The 14027-nt window shown below is 42.7% G+C and overlaps 1 protein-coding gene across 10 annotated transcripts in view; it reads right to left on the bottom strand.

The window, feature by feature from the left end:
* The window catches only part of LOC145400377 (calpain-5-like), a 147397-nt gene that overhangs the window by 42397 nt on the left and 90973 nt on the right, over positions 1–14027 (bottom strand). For 4 of the 10 annotated variants that reach the window (XM_080272884.1, XM_080272891.1, XM_080272886.1 and 1 more), the window contains exons 8-10: positions 9058–9078; positions 4435–4556; positions 401–481 (exon numbers count right to left, since the gene is read on the bottom strand). In XM_080272884.1, coding sequence (XP_080129010.1) covers positions 401–481; positions 4435–4556; positions 9058–9078 — 224 coding nt within the window. Of the gene's footprint in view, positions 1–400; positions 482–2514; positions 2575–4434; positions 4557–9057; positions 9079–14027 lie in introns of all 10 variants that reach the window. The other 6 variants (XM_080272889.1, XM_080272893.1, XM_080272890.1 and 3 more) reach the window with 4 other exon arrangements.

Here is a 14027-nt window from a genome sequence, read left to right as displayed (position 1 = left end):
TATGGTGTCATCCACTGAACAGAAGTGCAAGTCACTATCTTTAGCTTCTAAGAAGGAAATGCTGCAACACTTGGATAATGGTGAAAGAGCTTGTGACACAGCTAAGTTGTCAGACACGAACAAATCAATTGTGAGAACAGTGATAAAAAACCATAAGGGTATGGAGTGCTTTAAGGAGAGAGGAACTGGAGGGGTGAGAGGAGGAAGACTGGGATGGATCAAGGTAGACTTGTCAGAAACTAAATTGTAGCATCAAAGGAAAACACCCAGGCAGATGTTAAGTGAATTTTAAAAGAACTTCAGCCTACAAAATGCTGTTTATAACACTGCCCAATCCTGGGAGAAAGTAACACCAGAGGTGATAAAATGCCACTGGAGAAATGCACTACCTCATGCTTACCAGTCTGTTTCATCTGTTTCATCTGTTTTACAGCAGCTGCACTTTGATCCAATGACTTCTGCTGCAGAAAGTACCCACTGCCTACCAGGGGAAGGATTCACAGAAATTATAAGAAAGAGAGGATATTGGACACCAGTGAAATGTCAGTGAATGGTATCATGTTTCATAAGCCATGTTTAAAAAGGAGGCAGCCTAGGCCCAATAACCACTGCAGTCAACAGAGGGACAGCATTCCTCCAAAACATAGGACCTGTCACACCAGTCACTGAATAGTGTGCTCCACAAGGTTAACAAGATTACACACAAGCTACTGAAAATCTTCTGCCTCTCTCAATGTTTGGAAATAAAGTGACCAGACTGACAGGATTTTATGCCCAGTACAAAGCAAACTCTTACTGAGTATCAACAAGGGATTACAGCATCTGATCACCACCTACCTTCCACCTGTAACCCAGCTAGCTCCCTCTGCCTCATCTGCCTGACCTACCTTGCTTAACTGGCCTGCCTTACCTGCCCTACCATCCTCACCAGTAGCCACCACAACAACTGCTGCAGACCCCTCAAACAACAATGTCAGTGTTTTGAGGGATTTGAAGCTGGAGACAACCATCGGCACCAACAAGTTGGAGGCAAGTCCCAGCCTCAACTCCTCAGCCTTGGATCACTCACTCATCATTCAACAAATCAGCTGTCATTTTTTGCTGAGATTTTTTCTGACTCATTTATTCCTTTAAATCCCTTTAATGTTCCTGTCTTATATCTGCTTTACCTCTACACAGTTGGCTATGTCCACTGGAATCACACCTTTACTCAAGTATGTCTGTGCATTTGTGGTGTGAATAGGAGGTTCAACAAATGCAATAATTACAAAGATGAAACGAATATTATGTGCCTCATACACATTAGTGGTCCTTGACTGGGAGTACTTTCGTTTCTCTGAGATGACTGTGTGTGTGTGTGTGTGTGTGTGTGTGTGTAATTCACCGGGTCAGTCAGGATCACATGATATGGGCGAGATTGTCACCTTCTAGCCTCCCGGAAGAGAGCTGAGAGCTCATATAGTCTGATCTAAGGGCAAGGCTTGTGACCTTCAGACACACACACACACACACACACACACACACACATACACACCCATCTCCTTGCTCAACAGGGACAGTAACCATCTGCTTCGTCTGTGAAACTTTTTGCAACCCCAGTAAGGCACAAACTCCTGTTTACCAGATGGCAGGCGAGAACGTTACCACTGAGCCAGCAAGCAGTGTGTGTGTGTGTGTGTGGGGGGGGGGGAGGGAGGTCATTTATTAAGGCTACAACATGCTTGCATGTATCTTCCTTGGTCATCAAATGGTGACCCTCCACACTGCTCGATCTCTAGCTACCTGTCTATTCCATAGCTAGAATAAATAAAATGTGGACACAGATCATAGACCCTACCCACACAGACTTAAGCCCCGACCAGAGGAACGGGCACAGTTCCAACCCTATCCAAGCCCAAAGACATGCTGACGGAGCCAGCAGCATACCTCCCCTCAAGTCCGCCACTAGGTAGTGGGGACAAAGTTTCCAGCTGCATGCCTTTGCTGGCATACAATGTGTGGTGTGTACTGTGCATGCAGTTTGGTGAACAATGGACAGTTAGAGAAAAACATTTGGGACAGTATGCTGGCCCACTCTCAAGTTAGTGACACTGATAAAGATCAGCAAAGGGAGTTGGTCATGAGCTAGTTGTGAGGGATACTGAAATGGGAGCTCTAGATCTCCCTGTTACCAGCTTTTCCATCCTCCTTGAGAGTACCACCAAGAAGTACCACCCTCAATGGTTGGAGCTACAGCCTACTCCCTGTCAGATGTATTATCACAGTATACAGCAAGAACAATTACTGCCACACATAAAAGATATAGTCTAAGCTGTCAATAAACTTTAAGATCCGACAGACATTCAAACATCCAAGTTTCCATAAAACAAAGAACTGTACTTATAAAATTTTGAAGTGGTGACTAAAAAACTCATACTGTACTTGTATTAGCATTAGCATTCATCAACAAAAGAAGTGGTAACACTGTGACATTTAGTCAACAACACTAACTGTGCACAACAGCACCTGAGTTACCTCTTGATGTACGGCCAACCATCAGGCACGTATATAAGATTAATATCAATGGGGATATGCCTGCACACAGATGACAGTCAGTAGGAAAATAAGCAATTAATAAAGCAGCGGGTTAACAGATATATCATACAAAATATCAGAAGAATATGGTATACAAAGCAATACAGAAACAATATACTATGTATTATACACTATAAACACACCATATTACATTATTATGATCATCAGATCTCATCACTATTTCCCATCTAAAGGAAGGTGTGAGGTAGGATCCAGAAATAAAGAAAGAAAGCTCAAAGTGGGAGAGCTATCAAACAACATGCCCAGTGAAATGGGCCACACAATCAATCACACTTCATTCATACCTTCAAAATCTTGGCTCCAGTTCATAAGCAAAACCATCTGCACAATTTTATTCTCTCTCTATGCTCAGTGTGGGCACTGACCAGCCAGTCACTCTTTGTAGTGCTATCTTCAGCAGGCTCAGAAGTGGGCACCAGTCCAACATATTTCCTATACTTCAGTAAACCATTTACTACACTTGCTGATAATCATAAACTGTAATATAACCAACAATTGGATTCCTGCTTGTCTAATGGGTCAAAGCACTTCCAATGTAAGTGACTCATAAGAGCTGAGTCCTACAAGTGGTTCATGTTTCCTGCACATCTAATACTGGTCAGAGGGATGTGACTGATTTCCTCATTTTCAATATAGCTTAGTCAAAGGCCCTATACTCCTGATGGGGCAATACAGGGCTGGTTGAATGGATGGATCAGTAGACTGAGAAAAGGATGGATGGATGGATCAACAGAATTTAGGAAGAATGGTTGGATGGATAAATGGCTTGATGGATGGAAGGAGGGGTTGATCCACAGATGAAGTGGCAGATGGAAGAATGGTTGGATGGAGAATAGAGTTGACAAGAATCTATGGGAATGCCATTCTACTGATAACCAGATTAAGAAAGGAGTGCCAACCTTTGCCATGTACATCTCTATACTTACTGTCATCTCTATACATTCCAGTACTGTATTCGTACAATTTCACCTCCTTAACTTCCTCACTTTCCATATCTTACTTTCTCACTCATGCATTTACCTTAACCATACACCTTCCTGGCCTCCAGTATCTGCTCACACAAACAAATTTATTCACATCAACCATCTCCAGTATCCAGACTATCATTCTCTCTTATCTCTCTATAATTAGTCCATCTGTGCTCCCTCTCTTCTACCCTTTCATCAACAAACTTTATTTTACATCTTTCAACAACAACTATGTTTCTTATTCATTCAACATATCTACACCAATTCCTCAACAGTCCCATTTTTACTGCTTTCACCCCTGATTTTTCACATTCATGTCATATCCAAGTCTCACATGTGAGTACATACTTTTATACACGCTCCATACTCAATACTTTTAGCACTCAAAAATATGGGTTAACATTATTATAACAGAACTTTTTGTTATTCTCCAACTGCTGGTCAATATGCTGGCTCAACTGTCAAGCACACTGCTATACATATAGCAGAGTGTTGGTGAAATACAGCACTGTGATGGTGTACGATCATGAAACTAAGAAGGGATGTTGCCGCACATCAACATTTTATCTGGTTTGTGAATATCAAGTTTCTAATACTGCCTGTAAGAACATCCTTACATACTATTTAAACCATTCTTTCTCATGTAAGGAACAAGGCCTCTATATCACATGTTTGTAATACAAAACTAAGACAACCATAGATCATCAGACATATCACATTTAATCATCTTATTACTTTATTACCATCACTGAAATTCTATTTCAACTACACCACATTCATGAACATGGCTAAATGATTACTGCATTACTTGTAACTGCGTGATCTCTTAACAATATCAGGAGTTTCTTTACAAGAACAGATGATGACTTACTTGAATATAGAAAAGAGTCCTGTATCACCAATGTTTATCTTGCGGCAAGCTGTAATGCCATATGCATGACCCTTCACGAGACCCACGTCTGTCCTCATCTCTGCTTCCTCATGGCTATGTGGCTGTTAAGGAATCATATTGGTTAGAGTTATACAATTTTTTTTTTTTTTTACTAAGCTCTCAATCAGTCCTTGCATTATGCACAGGCTGTCCTTGACATATGTATGGGATGTGTTCTAATATGTATCAACATTTTATGTACAACATAAATCTCTAAATCAAGGGACAATGGCAAATCAGCTTTATAAGCAGCTACTCAAATATAAGAGGCAATTTTTTTGTGTGATTCCTGAAGAGTTCATAGCAAGCGTAAACAACTAAAAAGGAGATCTGTAATGAAAACAGACTGTACCTGAAATAAGAAATGGCATTCAGACACAACTATACTCAAGATAAAATTTTTTTTGCAGACATTAAAATGTGCTTACTCACTTCATGTAGTACTTTCATACCACAAAAATGATACATTAGCACAGCCCTTCTACAAGTACCTGGAGATACAGCCATAAAAATGTTATGGTCATTCTAACCCAGTTTTCCACACAGATCAAAATCAAGGCTCTCTGATCTTACAAGGGACATGAATCAGACAAGAAATGGCCCACATGCAATCTGCTCAGCTTCCTCTTATGCCAAAGGAGGTATGAGGCTGTTTGCATTGCAAGAGCTGGAAGATGAGACTACCACATCCCTATAACAATTTCTAGCCCCACTCTACCCTTTTTAGCCATCTTCAACAACAAGCAACAAATACATGGACAGTATTCAACCTCTATATTCCCAAGGGATAAAAAGCCACATAGGTAGAGCTAAGAAAGGTGACAATGTGAACTACATGCCACATCATGTCAACAGCTTAATCAGTTTACTAATAAAATACACAATATTCTGTATACTGTACTACCATCCATCCATCCTTTACCCAGTCTTTGTATTTTTCCACTATGTGTATAACAACCTACAGCTAAGTTAATTATTACACAAAATATAACACACATAAACAGTCATTCACCTGAGTGGCATTATGGAAATTAACCCAACAACTAAATACGGTGTATGCAAAATATCAGATATCAGCTTAATTATCTGGACTCAGTCAGTCACTCATTCATTCATCATCCAATCCTACGTTGCCCCATTAGGAGCATAGGAGCCCGGGACTAGACAAGTTGGTCCTGACATTTAAGATGAGAGTGACCAGCCTCACTCATCCCTGAGTGGCATTATGTGGGCAATAAACCCCAACCATCCCTTGGATATAAACCTTCACTGGTTCAATCCGACTGGAGCGCAACGATTACCCACTAAACCACAGGCGCCAAAATTTGGTTATATACTGTAGTTACCACCCAGCGTAGTAAATGATTTCCTGGTGTGCAGACAACCATTTGGCTTGTCACTCAATGCAGAGTCACCCACAGGCAGAAGGAGGAGGAAAGAATGAAGGAAGGAAAGACAGAAGAGGGAGTGTAAAGTCACCCGTAAGCAGAAGGATGAGGAAAGAATGAAGGAACGAAAGACAGAAGAGGATGGAGTCCAAAGTAACAATATCAAGAACACATCACATAAAAACTTAAGTTTTAACCCCTAAAAGACAGGCATCAGAATGTTTTGACATACATTCAGGACGGGCATAATCGGCGGGTGCAATATGGTGAGAGGTTTGTGAAGGGGGGTTAGGGGTTTGGTGGGGGAGTTGTGGGATGGTGCAGTGGGGTGAGGGGGTGGTTGGGGGGTGTAGGGTGGGGGTGGAGGTGATGGGTGGGGGTGGGGGTGGGGGGCAGGGGGATGAGGGACCTGGGTGTGGGAAGAGGGTGGGGTATGGGTGGAAGGTGGGGGTCGTTGTGGGAGGCAGGGGGGATTGGGATTGGAGGGGTAGGGGTGGAGGGTGGTTTGGGGGATGATGGGGGGTTGGGGGTTGTGGGGAAGTGGGGTGGTGGTAGGGGGCATTGGGGGTTGGGGGTAGGGGGTGGGGCATAGTGGGGGAATGGGGGTGAGGGATGGGGGCTGTGGGGATGGTGGGAGGTAGGGGTGGTGGGTGAGGGGTGGCTGGGGGCTGTGGGGGATGGGGTCTGGGTGGTGTGTGGGTGTGCTGGTAGGGGAGTGGAAAGGGTGGGGGTCATGTGTGGGTGTGTTGGTAGGGGGGTGGAGGGGGTGGGGTGGGGTGAGGGTCGGGGGCGTGAATGCACGAGACACCCGTCTTTTGGCCCTAGTACCCTCGGACACCATATGTGGACAAAAGTCTTTTAGAGGTTAAGAATGTCCTGGTTCTACACTAAATTATCCCCCTACATTTAGAAATGTAAACCTAACACATTATAATCGACTTCTCTAACTGATGGCATCATAAACATTACCAACCAAGGCTACTGATTCTCCATGCTGAAGCCCCAGGGTTACCTGGATGTGAACAGTCACTTCAACCAGGTGTTTCCAGAGATCTTATACTGATATTAAGGTGATGGACTGTCTGTGTTGTGATGGTGAAGTGCACGATGTGAGTGTGTTGTGGGGTGGGGGGGCTGCATACAGTGAGGGTGGATTGTTTGTGAGTCATATTTTGTGTTGGTATTGAATCAGACTACTGGTAATTACTGTACTGCAGACAGCAGATGGCATCTTCCCCAACAGTCATACTGATTTGTTGTTTCTATTCCTGCCACTCCCTCTCCAAAAGAATCAAATGTAGTCAGTTTCGTTGTTTCGTTTTTGACAGCTCCAACATGCTTGCAGGCATCGACCTTGGTCACCTAATGGCACCTCTCCATGCTGCTTGATCTCTGACAGCCTCCCTGCTCAGCCCTTAACCCTGAGGTCACACTTATTGACCTCGTCCCATGTCTTTTTTTGTCTACCTCTTGCAACCCCACCCCCAATATTAATGCTTCTCACTTTCTGCACCCAATTATCGTCCCCCATCCACTTCACATGCCCAAACCACCTCAATCTACCTCTCTTCATCACAACACCAATACACTCCAGTCCCATCCTACCTCTCAACTCTTCCACTGTAAACCTAGCCCCGCCAGGCCTTGCACTCAGGGACACATTGCACATCCACCTAACCATTGTCATTTCTGTATGTTTGAGCCTGCGAATATCCTCCTCCTTTACTGCCCAGGTCTCACTACCATACAGCATTACACTCTTAACACATGCTGCATACAAATATCCCAATAACTGAAATCAGTAAAGCATCTTAAGTGCTGCCTAACCAAGTGTGTATGATGCCATCTTGTCTTCTAATTTCACAACTGCAGATTTCCCAAAGCAAAGAAGTTTGTGGAAATTATCTATAATCCATTTAACTATAAGTCCACAAGATAATAACATCATCTGGTGGTGACAACAAAATCAAATACAACTCACTGTGATGAAGGTGTTAGAAACACTGAAAAAATAATATTTAACAAGCAATTTAATGTACCATGGGTACTTCATTCAGGACATTATACATACTGTAATTTAAGGGTGTTTAACCTTTTAGATATAGTCTAACCCATTAAGCAATAAAATAATACATGTACAGAACATATCACTTCAATCTCCTGCATTACATTTCATATAATTTAAACAGGGCCAATATACTGTCTACTGATTGTCTATATTTAACATAAATAAAACTAACATGCATGTGAGCTCAAGTAAATTACAGGAGATAACAAGATGCAAGGCTCATTTGCAAAAGCTTTGGAAGCAAAGTTACTGAAAACTTCTCCAAAGATGTAACCAGTCAAAATTCTTAACAGACAGAAACCAATTACTGTACATCCAAGACAATCACACTAGAAAAATGAGGAAGGACTAAGAAAGAAAGGTTGAGAAAGAAGGAAGGTTCTGGTCTAGCAGGGTCATTATATAACCCCACAGCTGTGACGAACCATTCAGAAGCAATATCCAGTAGCCTGCAGCATGCCTTTTGAAATATCCTTAAATTAACAGTTTCCTTATAGAATGATGTGCATGTGAGTGGTCATCCATGGGATGATGCAACCTCTGTCTTGCAAAGTGGTTGGTGGTGGCTACAGTACTTCCTGCCCTCCTGGGCACAAGGTGCTCAAAATATACTCTGATAGTAAAAAACAAGATGTCTTCAACTACCTAGTAATTACTATGTGTAAACAGGGGCACTTAGCCTTCCAGTCTGATTTATCTGTAAGTACAATAGAACAACTGATTCCCTTGTGTATGCATAATTATGAATGTATTGTGAATATTTCTTTGAAGATTCTGATGTAAAAATGGTCAATCTTCCAAATCTTCTGTGCCATGGACATTTTATCTGATATGCATACCACAGCCTAGGGGTTTAAGCCACATAGCAAGAAGTAAAGAGGACTGATAACATCTTTCTGTGCATTTGCACCATATATTGTCGAAGTCTTCAAACGTAGTTTTGCATGTGCACATAAGGCAACCAAATAATAAATATAAGACAGGTGAAGTATGCTTGTTTGTGGAAAAAGTAAAAAATGGTGAGGCTTTCTCGTTAAAAGGAAAACAGAAAGACTATAGTACCAGGAATCCTGGTTCTACCTCACACAAAATCACCATGCAGCTTACCCGAGGGAAGACTTCTCCAGTCTAGGAAAGCAGAAAAAAAAAAAAAGCCAAGGATACAAAATTAGTTTACCATTCATAATACCACATGAAAAAGAAGGAATACTCAAGGAGGCATGTAGAGAGCCACTGACACACAGGCAATTATCAAAAGCTCACTACAGGGAAGAGAACAATATGGATAAACAGTGTACAAGTGGGGATACAAGTCTGTTCACCCATTCAGCACATAAAACAATGCAAATACTTTTGCACTGACTGATAAAAACAATACTTGTTCAACCACGACCAATGTGAAAAATCACAATAGTATGATAAAGAACAATGAACAGACTTAAAACCATTGATATACAACAAGAAAAAAATCAGTAGCTAAACATTTTTCAAAAATTTACTTAAAGTTCAAAGCATTAACATAAACATGAGCCCTTTACATGTGAACAGAACCATGATATAATGCATAAGTATTCACTGACTCATGTGAGGCTATATATTACTGTAGCTATATTGCTCTCTCTCTTACCACGACATGCCAAAAAGAACATGTAGAGATGCAATTACACAAGCAAATTATGATGCAGATTTCCTTAATATCAAACTGACAGCATACTTCTATGCAAAACTTATGGCATTTTGGATTATCAAATTAAAAGAGGCAAGACAAAGAGTGGTAAATAACAATCATACAGTTTGTTTTAGTACACTGTTATTAACTGCTCTGACAGTTAAGTGTATATCAAGTGACCAAAGTACTGTCTATTTTCAACTATTGTTGTACTACAGTGCTACTGAAGGATACACAAATAATAAAATAATACATGGTTCTATTATTATGAAGACATAACAATGTACTGCACTGCTAAACTTGACACTAAACCAGATCAGCAGATCATTATCATCATTATCATCCGGACCTCCTTTTCCACTGTTGGGCAGAGTGAGGAGTAGCAATGTCCAGAAAGCCAAAGTCTGCCCAATTCAATGGGCTACGCTTCCATTCACTCGTCATTCAAGCCCTCAAAATCCTGGCCCAATCAGACAGGCCATAAAAATTTCACCACATTCAGCAGCTTCACATATACCTATCTGATAGAGCCATGCCAAATGCTGTCATGTTAAAAAGAGGTGCCAAATCCCTGGTTATGAACTTTTTCGCACAAAATTCATCCAGCCAGCGAGGTATCTCATCAGTCCCTTGCCTCACCAATTTTACCTTTCTTCCTCACACACTCATCCACCATATCCCTCCACCTTCTTCTTGACCTACCACACCTCCACCCTTCATCAAATTCGGTCAAATGTACCTTTTTCACCACTCTATTGTCATCCATTCTCTCTACATGACCAAACCATTTCAGGACACTCTCTTCAATTCTGGTGTCCACAGACTTCCTCATTCCACATCCTTCACGTATCACATTATTATGTATCCTATCCACTCTCTGCACTCAACGTACATTCCTCAGAAGTCCCATCTTCACTGCTCTTACTCTTGACTTTTCATTTTCATGCCACACCATAGTCTCACATCTGTATGTTAAAGTTGGCACTAACACTCCTTCATGTAAGCCTTGTGCAGCTGCAACACTCAAGCCTCTGTTTCTTATCATGACCTTCACAGCAACAGCTACTTTCCTTCCTTGTGTCACTCTACTTTCCAGTTCTTTTGCACATTTTCCTCTCTTTTCTTTCACTGTCCCCAGTTATTTGATCCTTCTCACCCTAGTCTCTCTCCATTCACAGCAACATCACACTGGGAGCCACCTTCTCTCTCAATAACCATCACTTTACTTTTTTCTACATTTACTCTCAAGGCATGACGCTCACAGACATCTACAAAACTCTGCACTAGTTTACTAAGCTCTTGTCCTGTATTTGCAAGTAACACTGCATCATCAGCATCCAACAAATTTGAGATATTCCATTCATCAACATTCACTACCAAAACCATCCCTCTCTCCGTTACTCGTGTTTTTACATCTCTCATCACCCCATCCATAAACATATTAAACAACCATGGGGACATCATGCAACCTTGTCACACGCCTACACTGATTGTGAACCATTCACTTCGATGCCCGTTTACCCTTACACATGCCTCACTACTCTCATAAAAACTCCTAATGGCTTACCATCTAAACCATACATGTGCAAAACCTTCCACAATCCTACTCTGTCTACTTTGTCGTATGCATTTTCCAGATCCATAAATGCCATAAACATCATAATGTCCTTCTCACATGCCTTTTCCACTATGTCTTACTGCAAATATTTGATCCACACATCCTCTGCCACTCCAAAAGCCACCCTGTTTGTCACTCACTAGGGCTTCTGATATCTCTCTTACTTTCTCTATAATAATCAGCAGAATCTATCTATCTATCTATAGCCCGACGCCCTAATCCCGCAAAGGGTGGCCGCAGACAAAACGCCTCCAAGTCACTCTGTCACCCACCATTTGACTCCCCTCCCCCCAACTCACCCCCCCCTCCCTCATATACCTCTCAACTCCATCCCTCCACCTCACCCTCGGTCTACCCCTCCCTCTCCCTCCCTCCACCTCACCTACATACACCCTCTTAGTCAGTCTTTCATTCTCCATCCTCTCCACATGTCCAAACCACCTCAGTGTATTTCTCCTAATCTTTTCAACCACATCCACATCTACCCCACAACGTTCCTTCACTTCTTCATTCGTCAACCTGTCCCTCCATGTCACTCCACATGCTCCTCTCAAGTAACTCATTTCCACTGCTCTCACTCTTGACTTGTTCCCCTCTTGCAAGGTCCACGCCTCGCTTCCATACGTCAGGGTAGGGATCACAATACCATCATGCAGTGACTTCTTAACTTCCATACTCACCTCCCTATTTCTCATCACTGCTTTCAGTGTGCCAACAACCTTCCTTCCCTGCTGTACCCTTTCACGTACTTCATCCCCCAAAGTTCCATCCTTACTCATCACACTACCCAAGTACTTGAATGCACTCACATTCTCCATATCCTCACCATCCAACCTCACTGCACACTCTGTGACTTCATTCCTCTCAAACACCATAACTTTACTTTTGTTTACATTAACTTTCAGCTTCCTCCTCCTACACACTGTCCCAAATTCATTCACCAAACCTTGCAACTCCCATTCATCTTCACTCATCAATACTGTATCATCAGCAAACAGCAACACCGGAAGCTTCCAAATCTCACCCTCATTCATTAGGGCCACCCCCACATCCACTGCCCTACCTTGTACCTCCTTTACGACCCCATCCATATATATATTAAACAGCCATGGAGACATTACATACCCCTGTTTCAGTCCCACATTGAGATCAAAGAACTCACTCAACTCACCATCCACTCGCACCGTAGCCCTAGCTCCCTCGTACATACTCTTCACAGCACTCAACAATTTCCCCTCCACTCCATATATTCTTAGTACCTTCCACATACCTTTCCTATCTATTCTGTCATAAGCTTTCTCCAAGTCCATGAAGGCAGCGTACACTTTCCTTCCCTTCTCTAGATACTTCTCCACTAAACATCTTAGAACAAATATCTGATCTACACACCCTTTTCCCTTCCTAAATCCCCCTTGTTCTTCTCCAACTAGCTCCTCTGTCATATGCCTAACCCTATCAATGAGTATTCTACCATATATTTTACCAGTCACACTAAGAAGGCAAATACCCCTATGGTTACCACATACTTCTCTCTCCCCTTTTCCTTTGTACAGAGGAACAATTATACCTGATTTCCAGTCCTCTGGAACCCTTCCCTCTTCCCAAGCCAATCTACACAACTTCCATATCCACTCCACAACAATCTCACCCCCATACCTAAGCATTTCACCACACACTCCATCAATTCCTGGGGCCTTTCCCAGCTTAATCTTCTTCATCGCTTCCACTACTTCCGACCTACTGATCTCTTCCTCCCTCCTCTCATCTCTTCTTCTCCCAGCCATTCCCCAACCACTTATACTCACACTGCTCTCACTCTCTACATTCAACAAATCCTCAAAGTGCTCCTTCCATCTCCTCAATTTCTCTCTCTTCTCCACCAACAATCTGTTATTCCTATCTTTCACTCCCCTACTATTTCCCCTTTCACACTGCCTTACTTTCTTTACCTCCTTCCAAAACAATTTCTTACTCTCCCTCCATTTCACACTCAGATTCCTCCCAAACTCTTCATCCACTTTCTTCTTACTCTCCTTCACCAGTCTCTTAACCTCCCTTCTCCTGCTCACATATACCTCTCTCTTCTCTCTCTCATCTTCTCCCCTACCTCTACTCGCCAACCATTCACCATATGCCTTCTTCTTTTGTTCCACAGCTCGTTTCACCTCATCATTCCACCATGCTGTCCCTTGCACACCCTTGCATCTCCTCCTCACTCCATAAAACCGCCTCACACGCTGCGCTTATCTCTTCCGTGAATATCTTACATACGTCTTCCACCCCTTCCATCTGCTCTAGCTCATACCTTCCCAATCTTTCTTCCACTATGCTCTTATACTCTGTCCTCTTCTCACTATCTTGCAATTTCTCCACTCTTCTCACAGGAGCTGCTTCCTCCTGTCTTCCCCTTCGCCTCCTCAACCACTTTCTTCGCAGCTCTACCTTGGCCATCACTAAGTGATGGTCCGAGACTCCATTCCCCCACCCTCTCCACACCCTTGCATCCAACACTTGTCTTCTCATTCGCTCATCCACACACGTAGTCTATCATTGCCTTTCGTTCAACAAGTTCACCATCCATCCTCCTCATTACTCTCCATGTATACCGGTGGATCATCTTATGACGAAAGTAGGTGTTGGCTATTGCCAACCCCTTACCAGCACAGATGTCCACCAAAGCACTACCATTCCCATCTACTTCCGCTGGCACACCCCACTGACCAACCACTCCATCCACTCGTACATTCCCGACTTTGCCATTCATGTCTCCAATCAACAGCACTCTCTCGC

The sequence above is a fragment of the Coenobita brevimanus genome, chromosome 52 (assembly GCF_032717465.1).
Source record: "Coenobita brevimanus isolate Jiangsu-jjx chromosome 52, ASM3271746v2, whole genome shotgun sequence".
Lineage (NCBI taxonomy): Eukaryota > Metazoa > Arthropoda > Malacostraca > Decapoda > Coenobitidae > Coenobita > Coenobita brevimanus.
Note: the sequence above shows the minus strand (reverse complement) of the source record. Positions and strands in the feature narration are given on the sequence as shown.